This window comes from Pyricularia oryzae, chromosome 5 (genome assembly GCF_000002495.2).
Source record: "Pyricularia oryzae 70-15 chromosome 5, whole genome shotgun sequence".
NCBI classification, from domain to species: Eukaryota; Fungi; Ascomycota; class Sordariomycetes; order Magnaporthales; family Pyriculariaceae; genus Pyricularia; species Pyricularia oryzae.
Genome location: NC_017852.1, coordinates 1,679,046 through 1,699,750, shown reverse-complemented (window position 1 = coordinate 1,699,750; position 20,705 = coordinate 1,679,046). Strand labels below are relative to the sequence as shown.

The window sequence follows — 20,705 nt, the reverse complement described above, 5'->3', positions numbered from 1 at the left end:
TATCAAGCATAGTCTAATCTCGAATGGTAAGTACCACCAACTACAAGAGCCAATCGCAGTCGAGGAATGTTTTTCAAGTGTGGGTCTTCGTGCTAGATATAACTCGCAGAGCCTCAATATTTGGGGGGGCTTCTCCAATTCTCCCTCCTCTGTCTGCCTTGCATCCTGGAGGGACCGTCGGCTACCTCACGCAAGAGACAGACAAATCCATTCAATACACCTATCTCGTAAGTTGCCGACGCTATTATTTTATTGAAGAGAAGAGCCGCATCCTGCACGTGTCATTACTGTAACACGAAGATAATGGCGACTTTCATCACATCCAGCCTTACCATACATCAGACGGCCCAATTACATACCGCAATGCAGTCCATAACGATACTTATCCTCAGGGATCTGAACTTGGAATACATCTTGGCTTGACTGCTAGATTACCAGTCATTGTTTTCATATGTGGGCAGATGCACCTCTATAAGTGCACAGTCTCCGCTTTCAGCGGCAAGGACTCTTGGTTGTATTACTTACCCCATGCAGCACCTATCCACCTCCTCATTCCGACACATCGGGACTCAAGCAAATAGTGGTGTATGATTTTACCGGCGAGCCGCTTACGGCGAGGTGCATGACAGCAGAGTGACCTACTCACGTTGTAGTTCTAGATTGCAATAAATTTCCCAACAGGCAGCTCTATCCGGGAAAGTTGGTCCCCGGTAGCCCGCCCTCATTAGCAATCGCGGACCCCCAGCTCCATGGAACACCCATGGGTTTTGCGGTCAGCAACAAAAGACCACATTTCTATGGTGGCTGGGCTCGTACAAGAAGAGGAGGTTGTGACGTTTGCGTTGGTGCCAGATCCCGCCTCAATTTTTCTTCCAGACTAAGCCAAGCCCGCATTTGAGCCTCATTATTTGTCAATTGTCCCAGGATTGGGTGTTTGTACAACGTCTAATGGCGGCACATGTGACCCCGAGAAATTATCTAGCCTCGTGTAAATCTTTCACCTATATTTGCGGTGAGTGTCGGATTTCTTCTCCACCACGATTTGCGTTTTAGCGAACATGCCGTACATTGTCGGATGTGCCAAGAAAAGCGGCTCAAGATGAAGCATGTATAACCACCCTGCTTTTAGCATGCACCGTGATCGCTATGTCTCAAGCTGACACTGCGGCTACCTTGTACAGCCTTAGCAGCATGAGGAACAGAATTTTGTAGAGGTGCTTATTCTCCTAGGACTAAAAATGCCCTTCAGTGACCAGGGGTTCAATACAAACCAGCACATAGAGTGCAAAAAAAAAAAAAAAAAAAAAAAAAACGGCAGGCAAATCAAGACCACCCCTCAAGTATTATCTACCAAACCCAGGTGTTGAACGAAGAACAGAAATTCCCAATGCAAACGAGCAAAAGTAACTCGAATGATGACTCACGGTGATTCAACCAGCACGGGAGAGCCCAACCCAATTGCGATGCTACATTATCAACTTCATTCAAATCCCGAGCTAAACGCGGGGCTGAAACCAATCAGAGCAGTCAACAACACCTATTTCACACCTAGCATTCCACCAGTTCGTTCGTTCACCACTGGGCCTCACCATGAATTCACCTGCTGCAAATGACGACTTGTCTTTACAGCGATCAAATGATTTGATTCATCACATTTTGTGCAACCACTTCATTCCGGGCTGGAGAAAATTGTCAAAATATCACGATACCTCATTGGTCTGTTTCTGATTTTTCAAATACAAAGTACAATCTTCACGAACCAAAAAAAGACAGCCAAGGTCTCACAAATCATGGGCGTCGACACAGAAACAGGTTTCGACCTAAGCTCACCAGTGACAGAGGATGAGGTCCTGGAAGTTCGGTCCGGCAAGCTTCGCAATTTCGATGGCACCAATGTGATGACCGGCATCTACAAAACCACCCACGATGATTCTGTCACTGTCACTGAGATGGGGATACAAGGAGATGAGCATGATTACACTTTTCACGGCGGTACTGACAAAGCAGTCCATGCCTGTAAGTCATAAAATCACTCATGATTGTCCATGTCATCACACGGTTTTCTAAAAATAATCTTCTGATGTTTGCACCAAAAAAACCCAGACTGCATGTCTCACTACCAAAACTGGAAGGTCGAGTTCCCAGAAGCGGCAGACCTGTTTGTTCCCGGATCCTTTGGCGAGAATCTCGTTGTTGCCCGTATGAACGAGCGTAACGTTTGCATCGGGGACGTGGTGTCGCTCGGCCCCGAGGTGATCCTCGAGGTCTCGCTGCCGCGCCAGCCCTGCTTCAAGTTGAACCACCGTTTCCGTCTCAAGAACTTTGCCCCAAACACGTGGCGGCTCAGCCGTACTGGCTGGTACTACCGCGTCCTGCGACCAGGCAGCGTCCGAGCCGGTGACGCCTTGAAGCTGGTCGAGAGGAAGCACCCGCAGTGGACCATTGAGCGAATCCAGGAGTACCTCCACCGCAACCCGTCCGACTTTGCCAAGAACAAAGAACTGGCTGGCATTCAGGAGTTTGGGGTCGAGGCTGCTACTGCTTTCAAGTCCCGCGTGGCTAAGCACGAGTCCAAGGAAAGAAAGGCGCGGATTGCCGCAGAGGAGGGGAAGCAGTGGAGGAAGTTCCGCGTTGTCCAAAAGAGGCGGGAGACGGCCCGCATTACCTCCCTGGAACTCGAGGCACTGCAAACAGCAGACGAGCCAGAGCTCAAGCCAGGCGCGCACGTCAAGCTGAAGCTCGGAAACGGACTCGTTCGCGCCTACTCGATCGTGGGTGGGGACAGAAACCGGTTCGAGCTCGGCGTGGCGCTGGCAGAAAATGGCAGGGGCGCATCCAAATACATCCACGAAAACGTCAACGAGGGCGACGTTCTGACGGTGGGGCGGTTCACCAACGGCGTGCCCATGGTGAGCGCGGCGAGCAGCCACGTCTTTGTCGCCGCCGGCGTCGGCATAACGGCGTTCCTGCCCATGATTGAAACGATGGCCGCCATAAACTACAGCGTAACCCTGCACTACGCCGTGCGCTCCGCAGAGGACGTTCCCTTCAGGGAGAGGGTCGAGAAGCTGGGCGACGCCGTCGTGCTCTACGACAAGACAAAAGGCCAAAGGCTCAAGATTGGGAATATAGTAAAAAGCTTGGCCTGGAACTCACAGCTGTACTTTTGCGGCCCGAGCGGCATGATGGCCGAGGCGCTGCGCGAGACGCAAGCTGCCGGTATCGATGAGAAGGAGGTGCACTTTGAAGCGTTTGAGGCTGATGCGTCAGGGGACCCGTTCGAGGCGACGGTGGTCAACAAGAAGGGCGGCGTGACGCTCAAAGTCGGCCCGGACGAGACGCTGCTCGAGGTTATGCAGAAAGAGTTTGGGATCGAGGACGTACCTTCGAGCTGCGAGGTTGGAAACTGCGGCACTTGCAAGTTGACATTGAAAGAAGGCAGCGTTGACCATCGAGGGTCGGCGCTTACAAAGGATGAAAAGTCAACATCTATGCTCTCTTGTGTAAGTCGAGGGATTGGGAAAATTGTGGTAGAAATATAGGCATTCAGCCGTAGAAAGCGTGTAGATTGGGGGGAAACAAGAGGCGCAATTAGATAAATATGTAGATATAGATGTCTATAGTAAGCAAAAGTCATCACAAACCATCCACAAGACATGCATATTTTTCTTTTTTCTTTTTTTACAGCTTCTTGAGACCCGAGACCTATTCCTCTCCGTACTTATCTCCATACTCGTCGACAATCCACAGGCAAAACTCTTCCCACTTTATCGCCCACTCCTTTAACCTCTGCGCTTTTATTCCGCTGCCAAGTGATGCCTGCTGTATACTGCTCTTCCACTGCGCATCTGTCTCGTCTTCAAAGGCGGACCACCGGATGCTGTTCTCCGCAAGAGAACCCAGCCCACCAAGTCCAAGGTTGTCCCAGCCCTGGAGTGCCTGCCAGAAGTCGTGCGTAGCGCCGGCAGTGTCCTGTCCCAGCATCCCTGGATCGTCGTTGCTCAGCGCGCAGGGGACTCCTCTTGCCAGAAGAGCTGGGAGAGGGCTGTGTGGAACTCAAAAATGTCAGTTGATGTAAAAGAAAAAAAAAGAATGGCGACAGTAAATAAGGACAACTCACTGCGACAATATACTCCCGCACAAACGCAACACCTCGTTGCTGATCGGGCAGCTCTCGATGAGGATCCTCTTCTGCTTGACCAGATCTATAAGCAGCGGGTGCTTGTGCAGCGAGAACCCATGGCCGATACGCCTCGTGCCCAGCAGCACCGCGTCGAAGAGATTCTGGTCCGTCTCCGTCCCGTCGCCCAACGTCTCACCCGCATGGAAAAAGAATGGTATGTTGACGCCCTCCTGCGCGCACAGCTTCTTGAACCACGCAAACCTCGGCAGCAGGTCCTTGAGCGAGGGGCCCGCGTCCTCCTGGCCGACGACGTCGTACCCCACGACGAGGTGCGGGAAGGCGAGCTTGGTCTCGACGCAGAGCATCATGTCCGAGGCCATGGTGCGCTCGTCGGCGCTGCGCAGCGACGACCAGATCATGCGCATGCCCCAGAAGCCCGGGTTGGCCTGCTTGAAGGCCGTCACCTCCTCGTCGATGACGGTGAACATGTGCATGTAGTCTGTCTCGGGCTCCTCACGGCCCTCGCGGCGGTAGTCGAGCGGCCAGGTGTGCCGCAGCTCGGCCCACGCCACGCCGTCTTCGTGCAGCAGCGTCATGACCCGCTGGAGGAAGCGCCGGAAGACGGGCTCGTAGTGCATCATGGACCCGGTGATTCGGAAGCAGTTGATGAACTTGCGCCAGATGTGGTCCTGCCCGTGGTGCTGCTCCGTCGAGTCCGTCCGGGACAGCGTGACGCGCGACTTGAGCCACGCCGTAAAGGCCGCCCTGCCGCCGCCGCTTCCGTCGCTGCTGCTGCTGCTGCTGCTTGGGAAGGAGTCTGCCGCCTTGGTTATGGGCACAAACGTCCCCGCCTTGTAGTCGTCGCGCCACAACGACGCAGCATCCACATCCGCGGGAGGGCTCTTGACGAACCGAAACTCGGGTATCCTCTCCTCCCTTTGCTGCGCGGTAGCCAGCCCACCCTCGCCGCAAGCGACGCACATGCCCTCGGTGTCCAGCAGGACAGCGATCAAGAAGTCGAAATCCGCCATGGCGTCGTTGTGGCCGTGGAGCAGCGCGCCCTTGGGCATGCGGCGGACGATCCGCCACAGCTGCGTCGTCTCCATGGCGTCCTTGGCGAGGCTGAACATCATGCCGGGGAAGACGTGCCCGCGCTCGGCGACCTTTTCCTCGAGCGCCGTCGTCCACACGCTGCCGTTCTCCTCGAGCCGGATCCGCTCCACGATCGCGCAGGCCCGCCGCGCGATGGGCGACAGCGACTGCTTGAAGGCATGGTCGCTGCGCTGCCGCTGCTCCTGCGACACGAGCTCGTCGCGCCCCTGGAGGTACTTTTGGATGAAGGGGTCCGACGCCTGCGGGATCTCCCCGGCGATCTCGGCCCATTCTTCGTCGGATAGGGCCGGCATGTTTTGCTGTCTTTTATTTGCTTTTTTTTTTGTTTTTGTTATTTCTCCTCAGAGGCGGGAAGATATTGAAATGTCTTGGTATGGAGTAAGATGACGTTTTTGTTTCGGGTCAAGGTAGTCTGGTGCAGCCAAGCCCGTGGCGTTTGTTGCTTCTAAAGCCCTGTAAATAACAGTACATCAGGCCCAAGTATAACAAGTGCGGGGTGGTGCGGGGCGCTGTAAGCACGGCGAGACTAGAACTAGAACTAGGCACCGAGTTCCCAATCCACAGGCCATCACATCCGGTGTAAGTGGAGAGGACCTGACGTGCATGTGGATAGCATCAAGAGATTGGATAACATTGAGCCAGGCTTATGCCTGCTAGTCTTGATAAGACCATCGTGTTTTTGTCTCAGCCTGTCATAATTCGAGTGTGTCAGACGACAGACATCCTTTTTTTTCCGGACCGTAAGCTGATCTTTCATGTATTTGATCAGATAGAGAGAAAATATGTACCCTCTTTCATATGTACAAGTACAAAAACTCGGCGTACTTCATATCATCCCATTAAATCACGTTAAAAAAAGGTAACCGGGTAAAGGAAACGTCTATGCCTGCAACGCCATCTCCTCCCTAGCAGCATGGCTTCCCTTCTTCCAGTTCTCCTCAGGGTCCCTTTCCGTATTTGACACCTTTTCCGTGCCTACAGGACCCCAGCCACCACCACCCGGCGTGTTGATTATTATGCGGTCGCCCGCCTTCATGGGAGCGCTGTTCTTGGCTCCGAGGTTGATATACCTCTCTTCGTACTCGATCTGCTCGCCCTGCTGCTTCTGCTTCTCCTCCTCCTCCTGCTCCCTACCAGACCCGCCGTTCTGGATCTGCTTCAGGGAGGTCTCCCAGCTCGCCTTGGCAACCTTCCTCACCCAGAGGTTGAGGCCGCACGCTGCCGACTCGCCGCCAGCCATGCCGTACGGCTTGTAGACGCGCCTCTCGCTGAGGATGGAGACCTGCAGCGGGATGCGGAACTCGATGTCACGGATGACGCCGTCGCCGCCGCGGTGCTGACCCGCACCACCGGAATCTGGCCTGATGGAGAACTCCCTCAGCAGGACTGGGTACCTCCTCTCGAAGATCTCAGAGTCGGTGATGCGCGTGTTGGTCATGTGCACATGCACGCCGCTGGTGCCCTCCCACGTAGGTCCGGCTCCTGAGCCTCCCGAGATGGTCTCGTAGTAGCCAAAGCCCTTGACCTCGTCCTGTCCGGCCTGGTTGCTGCCGAAACCAAAGGTCAGGTTGTTGCAGCAGCCTTGGCTAGCCGCACACGCCTCAAAGGCTCTGAAAATGACGTCCGTCACACGCTGGCTTGTGAGTACGTTGCCTCCTACCACTGCTGCGTGGTCTGATGGCGACAGGAGCGACTTGGGCGGGATCTTGACGTGGATGGGCTTGAGGCAGCCCTGGTTGAGGGGAATGTCCTGCGAGATCAAACACCTCAAGCAGTAGATGATGGCACTGCAAGACTTTGGTTAGTATGGTTGGTTGTTCCGTGTCTCAAGGGATGTGCACAAGTCCCCGCTTACCTGTAAGTAACCGCCTCAGGGGCATTAATGTTGCCATAAACCTCAGGTCCAGTGCCTTCAAAGTCAAAGTCTGCCTCTCCCTTCTCGGCATCAATCTTGATCTTAAGCCTGATGGGACTGCCATCGTCCATGAAATCCTCCGAAGAGAGATCCTTGCCCTCAAAGCGAGCACTGACCTCCTTCAACAACCTCCGCACACACTGCTCGGCATTGTTCTGGATCTGCACCATGTAAAAGTCGACCGTCTGCTCGCCGTACTCGTCAATCAGCGTCTCGATGAGCGAGATGCCCTTTTGGTTCGCCGAGACCTGCGCCCGCAGATCGTTGATGTTGTCCGCCAGGCAGCGCGTCCCGCTGCAGCCGGGCTGCTTTGCCGGCTCGCGGTAAAAGAGCTCGACCACGCGCTCCTCGTCGAACTTGCCCTCGCTGACAAACTTTTCGCTCTTGATAGCCGCGCCCTCCTGGTACAGCTCTCTCGAGTGCGGAGGCATGCTGCCGGCCGTGATGCCACCAATGTCGGCGTGGTGGGCGCGAGAGGCGGCGTAAAAGAGGATCTTGTCGCCCTTGGCGTTGAAAGCGGGCATGATCAATGTGACATCCGGCAGATGTGTTCCGCCGTACGAGGGGTGGTTGGTGGCAATGACATCGCCCTTCTTGAGCTTGCCCTTCCAAATCTCGGCCTGGCGTTTGACGCAGGTGCTCATGGATCCCAGGTGGACCGGCAAATGAGGTGCGTTTGCGACCAGACCACCGGTCGAGTCGAAAATCGCGCAAGAAAAGTCAAGTCTCTCCTTGACGTTGGTGCTGACACTCGTCTTCTGCAGAGCCCGTCCCATCTGCTCGGCTATGGCCATGAAGCGGTGCCCGAACACGCTCAACATGATGGGATCAACCTCGCGCTGACCTTCACCGACATCGGCGTCAGTCTTTCTTTGGTCCTCATCGATATCGATGACCACGTGTGTCTGCAGAATCAACGCCGCCGTCTTGGGTGCTACAACAATAGTCTGTGTTCCGTCCGCAAGCATTGCCGGGCCGGGGATCTTGTCGCCGACAGCCATGTCCTCCAACTTGAAAATAGGGGTATCGAGACGACCGCCGTCAAAGTACACCTTGGCATCCGAGTGCTTCTTTTGGCTGTCGGTGGACACCTCATTACGCTGAACTGTCTTGAGCTGCTCGTCGACCGTCTTCTCGTCGTAGCTGAAGCTCTTTCCAATGCCGCGGACCCTGACGTCGTCGATAATTATGTCCCTGTCGTCTAGCGTGAAGCCGAACTCGTAGCGGTGTTGACGCACAAACGCCTCACCGAATGCCCAATCCTTGCCGTTGTAGGTCTTTGCGACCTCCTCTTCGCTTGGCTTGACAATCATCAGAGCAGACTCGGTTCCGCGGTACCTCATGTTCAGGTACTCCTCAAAGACAATCTCCTTGTCCTCGAAGCCCTGATCCCGCAATGCTTGCCGCGACTGGTCCTTGAGCTTCTCCATCTTCGTCTTGAGACCGTTGACAACCTCTCCGTCGTCAGCCCAAACGGCTGATTCTGGCTCTTGCCTTTCGTCTACAACATCGGCCAAGGCCATGCCGTACGCCGAAAGGACCGAGGAGTAGCGGTGCACCAGGACTTGCTTGATTCCGAGCGCTTCGGCAATAGCTACAGCGTGCTGGCCACCGGCACCACCAAAGGAAGCGAGGCGGTGCTTCGAAGAGTCGTGGCCCTTGGCCTCTGTGATGGATCGAATCGGCCTGGTCATGCTCTCGTTGGCGACGGTCAGGAAGCCGTAGGCAACCTCGTCGATCGTCATCTGCTTTTCCGAAGTCTTGTTGACCTCGTCCGTAAGCTCCTGCAGGACCTTCCTGCTAGCCTCGACATCCAGACCCTCGTCCTCGTTCTTGCCAAAGATCTTGGGGAAGAACTCGGGGAGCAGCCTCCCCAGGAAGAGGTTAGCATCCGTGACGGTAGCAGGGCCGCCCTTTCGGTAACAGGCCGGGCCGGGATGAGCACCAGCAGACTCGGGACCGACGACAAAGAGCCCATTCTTGAAGAAGAGGCGCGAGCCACCACCAGCAGCCACCGTGTTGATGTCGAGCTGCGGGGACTGGATCGTGACGCCAGCGGTGGTCGTCTCGAACGTGTGGTCGTAGCGGCCCTCTCCGTAGCGCGAGACGTCGGTGCTTGTGCCGCCCATGTCGAAGCCGATTACTGGGATGCGGGTGTTGTCGTCGTAGGAAGTGATGGCGTAGCCGACTACGCCACCGGCGGGACCTGACAGGATGGCCTTGAGGCCCGTGAACTTCTCGACGTCGACCAAACCGCCGTCGCTTTGCATGAACTCGCAGCGGGCGCCCCTCGAGCCCTCGGTTTTTTGCACGCTGCGCGAACCCAGGCCACCGGCGAAGCCTTCTTGGAACCCGGCAATGTACTTCTTGATCGCCGGGGTGAGGTAGGCGTCGGCGCAGACCGAGGTGGCTCGCGAAACGAGCTTGATCATAGGCATCAGCTCGGAGCTCAGGGAGACGTGCTGGAAGCCGATCTCGCGGGCCAGCCTCCCTATTGTGGTCTCGTGGTCGGGGAATGTGTAGGCATGCATCAAGCACACGGCTATACACCTGATGCCACTGTCGTAGACCTCTTGCAGCTGCTTCCGTATCTTGCCCTCGTCGGGCCTCTCCAATATCCGCACCGTCTCTCCAGACAACCCCATGACCAGGTCAGCCGTCCTGGCCTCGGGCGTGCCGGCCTTGACCTCTGCTTTTGTGGCAGTCCGGTACGGATCCTCTGCGTAATCCTCGAGCGTCACACGCTCGTCGATCTCGACCACGCTCTCGTACAGCACGTCCGGCTTGCGGATGGCCAGGTCAAAGATCTTTGGCCGGGACTGGTTCCCGATGGTGAGGCAGTCCTTGAATCCCCTGGTGACGATGAGGGATATCTTTTCGCCCTTGCGCTCCAGCAGGGCGTTGGTGGCCACCGTGGTGCCCATGCGGATGGACTCAATCTCCGATGTGTCCAGCTGCTCACCGCGAGGGATGTCACGCTTGAGGAAGTGCGACATGATCCTCCGGATCCCCTCCAGCGGTGCATCTTTGTAGTTGGCTGGGTCCTCGGACAGCAGCTTGATAACGACATCCTCGCCGTTCAGGTTGCCGACGCAGTCTGTAAAGGTTCCACCACGGTCAATGGCTATCCGGATGCCCTTCTTCTGTTCCTGTGTAGACCCCATCTCTCTGGCTGCTCGGTTCAGCGACCGAGTGCCTTTTTAGCCGTTTGAAAGTAGATACTTGGAGTGAGTTGGAAGTAGGATAGTACGAAGAAGACTTGTGTAATTGGGGGTCGTGATTTTATGGTATTGAAGATCCCTTAAATTTGATGGATCACTCTGACTCGTCAGATATCTGATTGATTCATGTGTTGAAGATAGTTGGAAAAGAAAAAAAGGTAAAAGGGAAAAGAGTTGATGAGTGACACTTTATTTTATTACAGTGATGTCTGCAAAACAAAGAGGTCCTCATCCAGATTGTTAATCAGAATCAACTCGGCATGGATTCCCCAAAATTATTCCCCGCGCCCCGCAGATTTGGCTGCCCATTATCATCACCATGAACGACAGAATCCAAAGGCGATAGCGATATAAATTTCGCCGCTCTAGCAGCGCGGAAGTCCAACCCGTGCAGCTTCGCTGTGTGATGCCGCCAACTTGCCCCGCCACCCCCACATTGACTTGAGGTCGGAGTCGATTCCCGATGGACCCACCAACTTGGCTTTAATGTACGTGAGAGCTTGCTCGGTGAGCTACTGGGGTATTACATGCAGTAGAAACAAACAAAGTCTTGCCTGAGCTAATGCAGAACCTAGGAAGTTTGACATCGGAGAGATTCTCCTTTGGCCCATAGACGTGACTAAAAGGGAGATGGAATGAAGATTAGATGTTGGGTTATGGGAACTCAACTGTACACAATACTACATTCACGTCCAAGACGATAAGACCAGTTGAACAAGTCATGCAAGTCAAAAAAAAAAAAAAAAAGATCTGTTGCTGTGCAACTGTTGCAAAAGCTCTACTAAGATGTAATCCCCAAACGCACAATCATCAAAGACGCCCTAGATTCGTACATGCGCCGGTACAAAATCCTCATGCTGTTTTTCCTTTTACAAACTCAACAAAACCTGTAAAGCCAGTGCCAGCCAAGTGAGCATACTCCAAAAACACACCCCGTCACAAAATGCACAACGCCTATACGAGCATCATCATCATGCAAACATCACAGTCCCCAGTCTCGCCCCGGACCACAGGCAGCAACAACAACAACAAAAAAAAACAAGCTCAGTGTGTAATCGCCCGCACGGCCTGCAACATGATACCAAAGAGCAGACCCCTGGCCACCTCTTCGACCTGAAGACAGTCAAAGACCCTTCCCAGTGCCTCGCTCGTCGCCTGCTGACCCATGACACCCGAAAGCGCCGCTGGAACTCCGCTCTGGATGAGCAGCCTCCTGGCCTTGATCCTTAACTTGGTCTTGTCCTCGTCCGACATCTCGGGCGGCCACGCCGCGAGCTCTTCTTCCGTCGGGACCGAGTTCTCCCGTAGCTTGCGCAGCTGTGCCGCCACGCTCTCATCCGAGGCCGCCGAGTCGAGGACCGTCTCTTGGATCAGCAGCCTGATGGACTCGAGAGAAGGATTTCCGGGCCTCAGAAGGAACGATTTGGCCGCAGCCAGGAGCGTCCGCCGAATGTTCCATGCCGACGGCGAGAGCGTGTAGAGCTCCGTGATGACGGCAAACAGGAGCTCCACCGCCACGCTCGTCTCCTGTTCCGATAATGGTGAAAATGTCCGCGGCTGCCGCTTAGGAGGCCGCCCGAAGCCATTTGTAGACGCGGGGTTGGAGGGTGATGGAGTTGCCGTTGCCACCGCCGCGTTACCTTCCTGAAGAGGCGTGGGCTTCACAGCAGTCACAGGCATGCCATAATCATCTGGAATCTCAGTAGGCGGAGGCGGCAGCTTCAATCCACTCAGGCTCGTGGATGATGGCGACCGAAGAGGCGCCACGCTTGATGCACGGCTGTGGTTACGGCTGCTTATCGCGCTCGTTGGTGACGCCATATCCCAGCGGTCAGGCCGTAAGCCTGCCGAATCTCCCGCTGTCCCGTCAACACCTTCGTGCTGCGAGTTATAGCTGGGTCGGCGCTCCATTGGGGGGATCTTGGCCGGTTGAGTTGAAATGACAGACGACCTCTGGCTGTCCATGCTATCCCGACTTATGAGGCCATTGTTTATCACGGAGAGGCCGCTGTCATTCCTGGTCGGGGAAGCTAGGGGCACAGAATGCCGTTTCGTGATTGTGTTTGGAGCCGGTGTAGGATGATCAGTGTCCAACTGTTGCTGTTGCTGTTGCGGTAGCTGCTTCAATGAGGTGCTTGTGTTCTTCCTCGAGCCGAGGCCAAAGTTGCCCAGAACCCCTGTGACGCCACCAACAACAGCCTTGCCTCCATCAGCGACGCCCTTGGGCGCACTGGTGAGAACCCCAAAGACGTTTTTGCCCATGGTTTCAAAGGCTTCGAACCCTGATTTTGACTGGGCGCGAGTATGCATGATGTCTTTTTCGAGGAATCGCTTCATGCCCTCGCTCGTAGCCAGCGACTTGTTCTGGCATGCATCACGGCAATAGCGTTCGAGCTCCCCGCGCAGTGAGACCTTGGTATGCACGCGCCAGGCTGGCAGGTTGCCGTGCTGTTCCGTAAACGCGGTAGCCCCTGAAATCTTGGCAATCCGCGCCAAGATCTCGTGCAGCTGTTCAAAGTCGGCGTACTTGCGTACAATCATCCATCCCGCGTGCTGTGGGTTTGCGGGTTCCACTTGGATGAGATAGTCCCAGGTCGGTCTGTTCTTGATGCGATTCTTGGCGTCGGACATGCCGTCGTCATGGATGGTGATGCTCGCGTTGTGCAGAGTGAGCGGTTCTGGGCTGTTGCGTGCAGGTTCCGCGTCAGGCTCCGGCTCATCCTGTGCAGGCGGGACGAGCTGGTCGAAATTGGTAAATTGTGCAGTGATTTCCTCTTTCAACGGTGATGAAGGATGACTAGGTGTCTCCATTTCTGAAGATCCCGGAGTAAGGGGCCCTCGTGTAGAGCCGGTTCTTGCCGAAGATTCATCCCCAGAAACATCGCTGGGTAATGTTTGTTTACTGGTCGGCGACAGCGGCCCGGGACTTTTTTGGATAGTCGCGTCTGGAACCAAATTCGCCTGAATGTCCAGAGTATCGACATTGCGCTTCATTGCGTCCGCGAGTCGCGATGATGCCTCGGCAGCGCTTTTAGACTCTCCTCCCTGGTCCATACCTGCAGCCGGTCCCTTTTTCCTTCGCGCCTCCTCGTCGGCTATCATCTGGTTGAGCTTCTTCATCTCTTCCAGTGCGTTCTCCATCTCCTCGTCGGCTTTGCTCAGCTTTTTCCTGTGATTGGACAGGCTCTCCTTGCGTTGGGACTTTTCCACATCTACAGAGTTGCGGCCGCTCTTGCTGTCGACCTCGGTGGAGCTCTTGCTGGGATCGGGACCTGTCTGCATCCCAACGTCAATGGCTTGGTTGAAATCAGGCTCCCCGCCCTCGAGCAGGTACACAATCCAGCCGTTAATCCATTCCGGCTTCGAACAGGACTTGAGAGTCATCTCTAGTACCACCCCAGCCAGGATCTCTCGGAGAAATAGCCGAGCCGGATCACAACCATATGTTGGCTTGTCGAGGAAGCCCAGGAGGTCATCCGCCACATTTCTGAACTTGGCGGCCTGCTGTTTCTGGTTCAACAGGTTCGCCAAGTTGGAGTCGGGATTTGCGACCAAGTAGCTACCGACAGAGTCGGTCACACTCCGTGTATCATTCGGGGGTTCTTCTGTCAGCGCCGTGGACAGCTCAGAGAAGAAGACGATGACGATGGACGACGAGTTGGTAAGAAAGTCGAGGAATGTATCTGCAGGACGCTTCCTGCTTAGCCGGTTGGAGACAGAGATGAGGAAGGAGGTGAGGACCTTGCGGCAAGCCAACGGGAAGGTTTGGTCCATGGGTACAAGAGGACTGTACCACCACTTGACGTAATCCCGGATGATTGCATCGACCAGGTTATTCAAAGCATCCCGTGTCTCTGGCTGGAAATCTTCAAATCCCTTCAGATCCGTGCCTTCGTCGCCCTGCTTTGCTAATGACGCATCCGCCTTGCTCCTTCGCATATCTTCCTTAAGGTCTAATATCCTCGTCAGGACTTCGGTCCCTTTCTCTCCCTTGATGCTCAGCGAGACCTGCGGGTTCTTGGACTCCCATGATATAAATGCCGTGACTCCCGCAAATGCGCCAATGAGAAGCAGGCCCAGCTGGCCGAGTATAAAATAGGTGATCGCTGCCAGACCGAACCCCACACCGGCCAATGTCTCCGGAGTGGCGGTGGAGAGGAACTGAAAGACCTTGGTCATCATATCATCCCCACCACCGCTACCGCTGGTCTCCGCACTTTCTGGCTTGTTCACTAGGGGTTTTTCCTCCATCGCAGGCTCTTCAGTAATATTCGCCGGGGATAACGGGGCAGGGGCCAGCTCTGGCTTGTACGTGGTCGCAACAGCAGTCATTGTGGCCGTCGTCATTGTCGGCTCCGAGGTCGAGTCCATTGTATGGCTGCCGGCATTCGTTTCGCGGGTGGACAAGTTGGCCGCATCTTCAGCTGAGTTCATGGGGTTGGGAGAGCTTTTGAAGGGGGGGTGGTTCGACGCGGTGTCGCGCAGGTGCGTATCCGGGTCTTAGGGCTCAAGAATGTTCCTTGTATCTGGAACAGGTCAAGGGCGATGCGCGAATTTGACAAGTGTGACACACGTTGAACTGAGAAGATTCCAGTCGCCTACAATAGCGCAAACGTTCAATTTTCTAGGATTGACTTGAGTGATATGGCAAGCAGACAGGTGTTCGAACCAGGATCAATTTGCATCTCGAAACAATGGCAATCTGGGTTGGTCCAACACACTATTAGGTAGACTTGGACCAGGGTTGCTCCAAACAACAGCAATAAGGGGTTCGATCTTGGTCTATGGGTTCTACGGTAGGGGCAGGCAAGGGGTTGCGGGTCCGCCATGATGCAACTTTGGCCTGTGCGTAAGAGGCGCCAAGCGCGACAGCTTGGCTTCGATGGGTTTTGGGTTTTTGGGGTTGGGTTAGGGTTAACAATCCCATCTTGCTGTCAAGCCGTGTTGTGACCGTCCGATTGTTTGTGATTGGATCGCAGAGTGTGACCAGTGACTTACCAACATAAGTTTCATCTCTTCGTACTTGAGAAGATCACATACTACAACATATCATTCTACTAGGTACATTAGTAATACTAGACGGCATTTACTACGGACGAAGCAAGAAGCTCTCCATCTTCCAACCAACCATGCGGGCAACTTTTGTTTGTCGTCTCTTGTCTCTGGAAATAGCACAAAACGAACAAAGTCAATCAGCCTTTCCACGCTCTCTTTGACTATTTTTATCCTTCTCTGCGGCAGGTAGACTTCGTAGAATAGTAGTAAAGACAAAAGCGTTCCTAAACATCAGCTCAAAAGTCGGAATTGAGAAATTGCCACCTCACTTAGCTCCAAACCCCCAACAGGACATAGAGTAACAGGCCATGTTTTGACCGCCTATCACATCAACCAATAACAACCCAGATACAGGAAACAAACAAGAACAACAAGAACCTCGCAGCCCAACCTGGCTTGTAACGGCCAACCAAGCTCAACGGGTCACGTCTTATACTACGAAGTACACACCCGAAAAGAACGTATCCCGCACATGTGGGTTTAATCAAAAACCATACAGCTCACGTATCCCAGTCACACCGGTCTTGGGGTTCATGACTCGATGGGCATTTTTGTCGACTGCCAATCACTTGTATGCAACCAACGACCAATAAACAACAATATGGCATCATGGTCGCAGGGCAAAAGCAGGGGTGGGAGCATGGGAGCGAAAAAGAGAGACAAAAGGGGGGCGGACGGCAAGGCGGAAATGATTCATCAAGGTGACAAACAAAAGCTGGCCGTCCCGGACATAAAGCTTGGCTCAAAACCTCCCAGATTTGCCAGATTTGCCAGACTTGCCAGAATAAGAGGGTCGAAGGGAAAAACCGCGACGGGTGACAAAAGATTTGGGTGTGTTGCATCGCATGCAAATCATTTCCTCCCCCTCCAAAAAGCTTCCCTGCTCCTGTGATTGGCCCTTTCACGGGGGGCACGAGGAGTGCTAAGTGATCTGCAAAGTCCCAAAAATGCGCATGACGGGTGACAATCGTTTGTCTGTCCCAATTTCTGGCGCGTTATTCGGCAAGGTTGTATAGGCTGTTCGTTTCTGATATAAGCTGTTTGTCACCTTGATTGTCGTTGTTGGTGTGCAACCAGAAAGACTAATGTAGCAAGGCTAGGGAAAGGTACGGCACGGCGGCCGATCGCCGCCTAGCGCCGTAAGCAGGTAGGTAGGGGTCGCAACTTTGATTTGTAGTGACACTGCTTGACTGTTCCTTCCGTAAAGTGGGCGTTTGCTAATTATTGCATGCGTCGCCCGCATGTTTTAGGTGTGGCACGTTTGAAGTTTCGATAGAATTCTGATGCCATGCAAGGCATGAATGGGCCTTCACAAATGTACTGTTTTAGATTTTGATCCCAAGAAAGAATAGCTAACGGCCAGTTGCCACTATCCCGGTAGACTAACAAAAAAACGAAGCGCCTGTAACTTCAAATTGAGTTACAAAATTAACAGAAAATAGCTTGCAAAGCACGGAGAAAAGGACAGTGTAGGGTATCACGCTTGAACACCCAGAAAGAACAAACACCTTCGTAAACCCAAGAGATATCCAAAAAAGAAGAAAGGATCAAATAGCCAAACGTAAACCTTTGAACAAAGGCATGTAGAGGCAACCGTATTGGTTGAAAAACAAATGTCGATGGCAGAATAGAATGAGACCGGTCGACAGACTGAGCACAAGCCAACATATATTTTTACCAAAGCGCTTCATCTTTAACCATGTCGCTTTGCCGCGGCGAGTATCGTTTCGAGCCTTGTCTGTCGTATCCGTGCTGTGAGTTCGATAGAGGACTGCTCTGGCTCCCCGCAGAGCCCGGTTGCATAAGTTCCGCACTGCCCACGGGTCTGCCAATTCCGTCGTCGTCATCTGGCCTGTATGGAGCCACACGGATGGGTCGCGGCTTGGTTGTTGACTTGTGCAAGTTCGGGAACTGGTAGTGTGCTGGCACCTGATCCGCATAACCCCTAGCCTGCTGTCCGCGGAGGGGCATGATGGGTTGGTACGGTGTCGAGTGGTACGGTGCCTGTGAAGGTGACGACGAACTACGGTGAGACTGAAGGGAGTAGTTATGACCGCTTCTGCTACCCTCACTTCTGTATGTTCCGTTCGTAGAAAAGCCGATCATGTGCGGCGCGGTCTCGTTCCAGGCACGAGTTCCAAACGCGACGCCTGGCGGGATGACTGTAAGAACGATGCAGGCAAGTAAAATCATAGCGCTGTCGAGCACCAGACTCAATGTCTGCGACTGAAAACGATCCGAGGCGATGCCACCTGAGATCTGGACTATCCTGGCGATTGTTCTAACGAGAAGCAACGCTGCCGCTGCTTGTAGGCCTGGGAAGAGATGAAAGATAGTTAGCTTTTGCGCCACTTCCAAGATAACTGTGTGCGGAACACTGCAGCGTTTGGATGGGCAGACAAGAGGATTAACTAACAAAGGAGGAATATCCTGAACCGTTGTGTGAGATAGACGTGGGCATGCTTCTCCTCGAGATGGTTTCGGTGCCTTGTAATCCTCGACACGAATGCGTAGTAGACGCCAAAATATAACAGCAAACTTGCAACTTGGATACCTAAGCCAGCAAGTAATATGTTGACGCCTTGGCTCATCTACAAAATTGTCTTCAGTGTGAGCAAGAACAATTGTGAGACAAATCGAAACCCGGGCTAGGAACAAACAACTTACCTCAGGCATTGCAATTCCGTCAACAGTGAACACACAGCCCACAATTTGGAATGCAAGTGTAAAGACGTCAAAGCCAAATAATAGTAACCCAAGCCATAAAGGCGAAGGTATCTGACAAAATCTTATGCCATATACCGATAGGACGTGTGGCAGCACGGCGTAAATTGCTGCAGCGATAAGAGTTGGACCTGTGATGGAGCCCACCATGTGCATAGTGAAGAAGGGACGACTGGCGAGATTATCTCTTAACAAAATGTTGCCGATGTGACCGATGATCTCAAGTAGGATTCCGGCGACTAAAAGAAGGGTGTAAAGAGGAGTCCCGTATCTGACGCCAAAGTATACGTTGATGGGAATAGCTATAGCAAAGCTGGCCAAAAGAACTGCGTTGCCCGGCAGGTGAGGTGTTGTGGTGACAAATCCGCTTGGAACAGGGCATGAGTTGATGTCGCAATCATACATCGTTAATGCCGCCATAGTGGCGGTGTCGACGTCGCGGCGACGGCGACGGCTCGACTCTTCACTTATTCGTTTGGCGACGGAAGGGGATTTGACGATGTGTTTAGATTCCCGCTTCCGCGCGAGAGTGAAACCTTTGTCGTTCAAAACATCAAGGTTTTGAACGACAGCTTCTCAAGCACAAGGGTTGTTTTGAGAAGGGGAATGAAAAATCAAAACATTCCGAGGTAGGTAAGCCGGAAATGTTGGCAATATGTATATCGGTTGTACCCGGCTGGGGGTGGGGGCAAAAAGCATCTTGGTGCTCGCGCTTGCCATCTGCACGTCAAGACTGGTTACAACACCGACACCGTCCATCTACCTAGGACTGCAGAGTCCTTGCATGGCCTAGCCGAGCAACATAGCTCATATCGGTGCTAGGAGTGGGCAGGGGTCTTGAGGCCTTGCGGAGTTTAGCCAGACAAGTAGAAGAATGCGGAGAGGCCCTGCCTGTTTTTGCCCGGTCAGGCTCTGTGCAATATCCATACCAACCAGAGAACTTGCTCGACCAGTCGTGATGGACACCATCCCGGTTTGGTTACACAGCAACACATGCAGACGGTTGCTGTGATGAACTTGTTGGCAGGCTGTGCTAGATCCCAATCCTGGCACCTCTCAACTCCGTTGGAACTTGTGTGCAGTGTTGTAACTACTTCACAGCTATGGCTGCATATGCGGCCACCTATTGAACCAAGGAGGGGATTTTCAAGGTACCTTGGTTCGTATAGCAGACATCGGTGGAGGTTGTGCGTACTTTGCCCAACTGTAGCCTATCAGGCCTCCCATGGCGATGCTGTTGCTGTCAAGGGTGGGGGACAAGCGATCCTGGTAGGCGTGGAGGTGTGGCACGGGATTCCACCACAACTGTACCGTACACAACAAGAAAACCGTACCATGTCTTTTCAAAGGCCCTTGTCGGCCAGGCCACTATTGTATGGACAGGCCTGCAGGTTGAAGGGAAGGGAAGATCCGACAGCTTGGGAGGATATATGGTCCCGCGCTAACAGGGCCAATAGGAGTTGAAGCACCGTAGCTTTGTGGATTTTGCCAAGGTGTTGTTGGTGTCGTTGTTAACCGAATGTGCATGTATTTTATTGACCCAGTTGACATTTTTCGTGTCGATCTTTCCTGGCATAAATGCTCCGCGAGGTGAAGGAAATTGGCCCAAAGGTTGATTTGGGGTCGGTGATTGTTTCTTTTATTCTTTTACCTATTGTCTTATGATCCAGGCTATCGAGCTGTCCGTAAGGCCAATGCTCGGATCATGCTGGCCTTTCATATTAGTCACATCTCATGATTGTGATATAAGGAAAGCCAAGGGCATTTCCCCTCCCCTCCACATACCCGAGGGTGCATTGTCTCCGGGGAAGTGAGCTGTTGATCCTGTGAGTCAAATTCCCTCTTGGGCAAAGCGGATGGACGCCTAGGAGTATGCATGCGGTGGTTGTTGGCCAGGTTGGGCAGGTTATAAGGCTGGCACTGGGGGCCCCAGCGATAAGCAAGCATTCCGGCGGGGATTCCGCGGTTGTTAGCGTCGAAACTTGCCGCTCGGCAGTCCATACAGCTTTTGTGAATTAGCGCGCTCAGGCGCGATTTTAGCGGTCAACGCAAACCAAGCTTTTGGTTTGAAAACAACTTGTCTGCAGACGGAAGGCGTATAATGATAAGCGAGGCAAAAAGAGAGAGTCAACAAGCGCATAGTTGCAGGAGGCGAGAGGGGGATGCTCTCAACTGCAATGTTGTGGATGGATGGACGGGTTATTGTTGAGTGCCGAGCCGGAAATGAATTTCGCGTTGCTCCTGGCGGCCTGCCTTTCTTTGCAGTCACGTGCCGAATAAATTCTGTCCTTGGAAATCTCTGGGCATCTGCAAACTCTGGTCGTCGGGATGGCACTTCTTTCGTGTTGCTTCCTGCAGGATCTACGTATGTAGGGAATCGGATTATGCGACTAGGAAGGTAATGAAAGGTGCAATACCTACAGTACCGCGATCGTAGGAAAACCCTCGGACAGCGTCAGACATTGAAAGCCCAGCAACAAAGGACACTAGTGGCCCGTGCTCGGGTAATGACATCAATTACAGGATCCACTTGACATTAGCACTTGATCTATCA

The 20,705-nt window shown here is 53.6% G+C and overlaps 6 protein-coding genes across 6 annotated transcripts; 1 reads left to right on the top strand and 5 right to left on the bottom strand.

Moving 5' to 3' along the window:
* The first annotated feature begins 1,262 nt into the window (after positions 1–1,262).
* On the top strand, positions 1,263–3,655 carry MGG_00769 (uncharacterized protein). Its single transcript, XM_003718178.1, has 2 exons — positions 1,263–2,016; positions 2,104–3,655. The coding sequence occupies exons 1-2, from the start codon at positions 1,791–1,793 to the stop codon at positions 3,540–3,542; spliced, it is 1,665 nt and encodes a 554-aa protein (XP_003718226.1). The 5' UTR covers positions 1,263–1,790; the 3' UTR covers positions 3,543–3,655.
* On the bottom strand, positions 3,572–5,727 carry MGG_00770 (uncharacterized protein). The gene is made up of 2 exons (XM_003718177.1): positions 4,121–5,727; positions 3,572–4,045 (listed from the first exon to the last, which is right to left on the bottom strand). The coding sequence occupies exons 1-2, from the start codon at positions 5,527–5,529 to the stop codon at positions 3,706–3,708; spliced, it is 1,749 nt and encodes a 582-aa protein (XP_003718225.1). The 5' UTR covers positions 5,530–5,727; the 3' UTR covers positions 3,572–3,705.
* Positions 5,728–5,789: 62 nt separating this feature from the next.
* MGG_00771 (5-oxoprolinase) lies at positions 5,790–10,698 on the bottom strand. The gene is made up of 2 exons (XM_003718176.1): positions 7,092–10,698; positions 5,790–7,023 (listed from the first exon to the last, which is right to left on the bottom strand). Exons 1-2 carry the CDS (start codon positions 10,313–10,315, stop codon positions 6,117–6,119), a joined length of 4,131 nt encoding a protein of 1,376 aa, XP_003718224.1. The 5' UTR covers positions 10,316–10,698; the 3' UTR covers positions 5,790–6,116.
* A 404-nt stretch (positions 10,699–11,102) lies between these two features.
* Positions 11,103–15,056, bottom strand: MGG_00772 (PX domain-containing protein). Its single transcript, XM_003718175.1, has one exon. It carries the CDS (start codon positions 14,804–14,806, stop codon positions 11,417–11,419), a length of 3,390 nt encoding a protein of 1,129 aa, XP_003718223.1. The 5' UTR covers positions 14,807–15,056; the 3' UTR covers positions 11,103–11,416.
* A 1,609-nt stretch (positions 15,057–16,665) lies between these two features.
* MGG_11496 (uncharacterized protein) lies at positions 16,666–18,755 on the bottom strand. The gene is made up of 3 exons (XM_003718174.1): positions 18,095–18,755; positions 17,844–18,018; positions 16,666–17,742 (listed from the first exon to the last, which is right to left on the bottom strand). Exons 1-3 carry the CDS (start codon positions 18,569–18,571, stop codon positions 17,102–17,104), a joined length of 1,293 nt encoding a protein of 430 aa, XP_003718222.1. The 5' UTR covers positions 18,572–18,755; the 3' UTR covers positions 16,666–17,101.
* A 159-nt stretch (positions 18,756–18,914) lies between these two features.
* Positions 18,915–20,614, bottom strand: MGG_17370 (uncharacterized protein; the record flags this gene model as incomplete). The annotated part of the gene is made up of 4 exons (XM_003718173.1): positions 18,915–19,042; positions 19,307–19,355; positions 19,937–19,966; positions 20,573–20,614. 4 exons carry the CDS (start codon positions 20,612–20,614, stop codon positions 18,915–18,917), a joined length of 249 nt encoding a protein of 82 aa, XP_003718221.1.
* Positions 20,615–20,705: the final 91 nt, after the last annotated feature.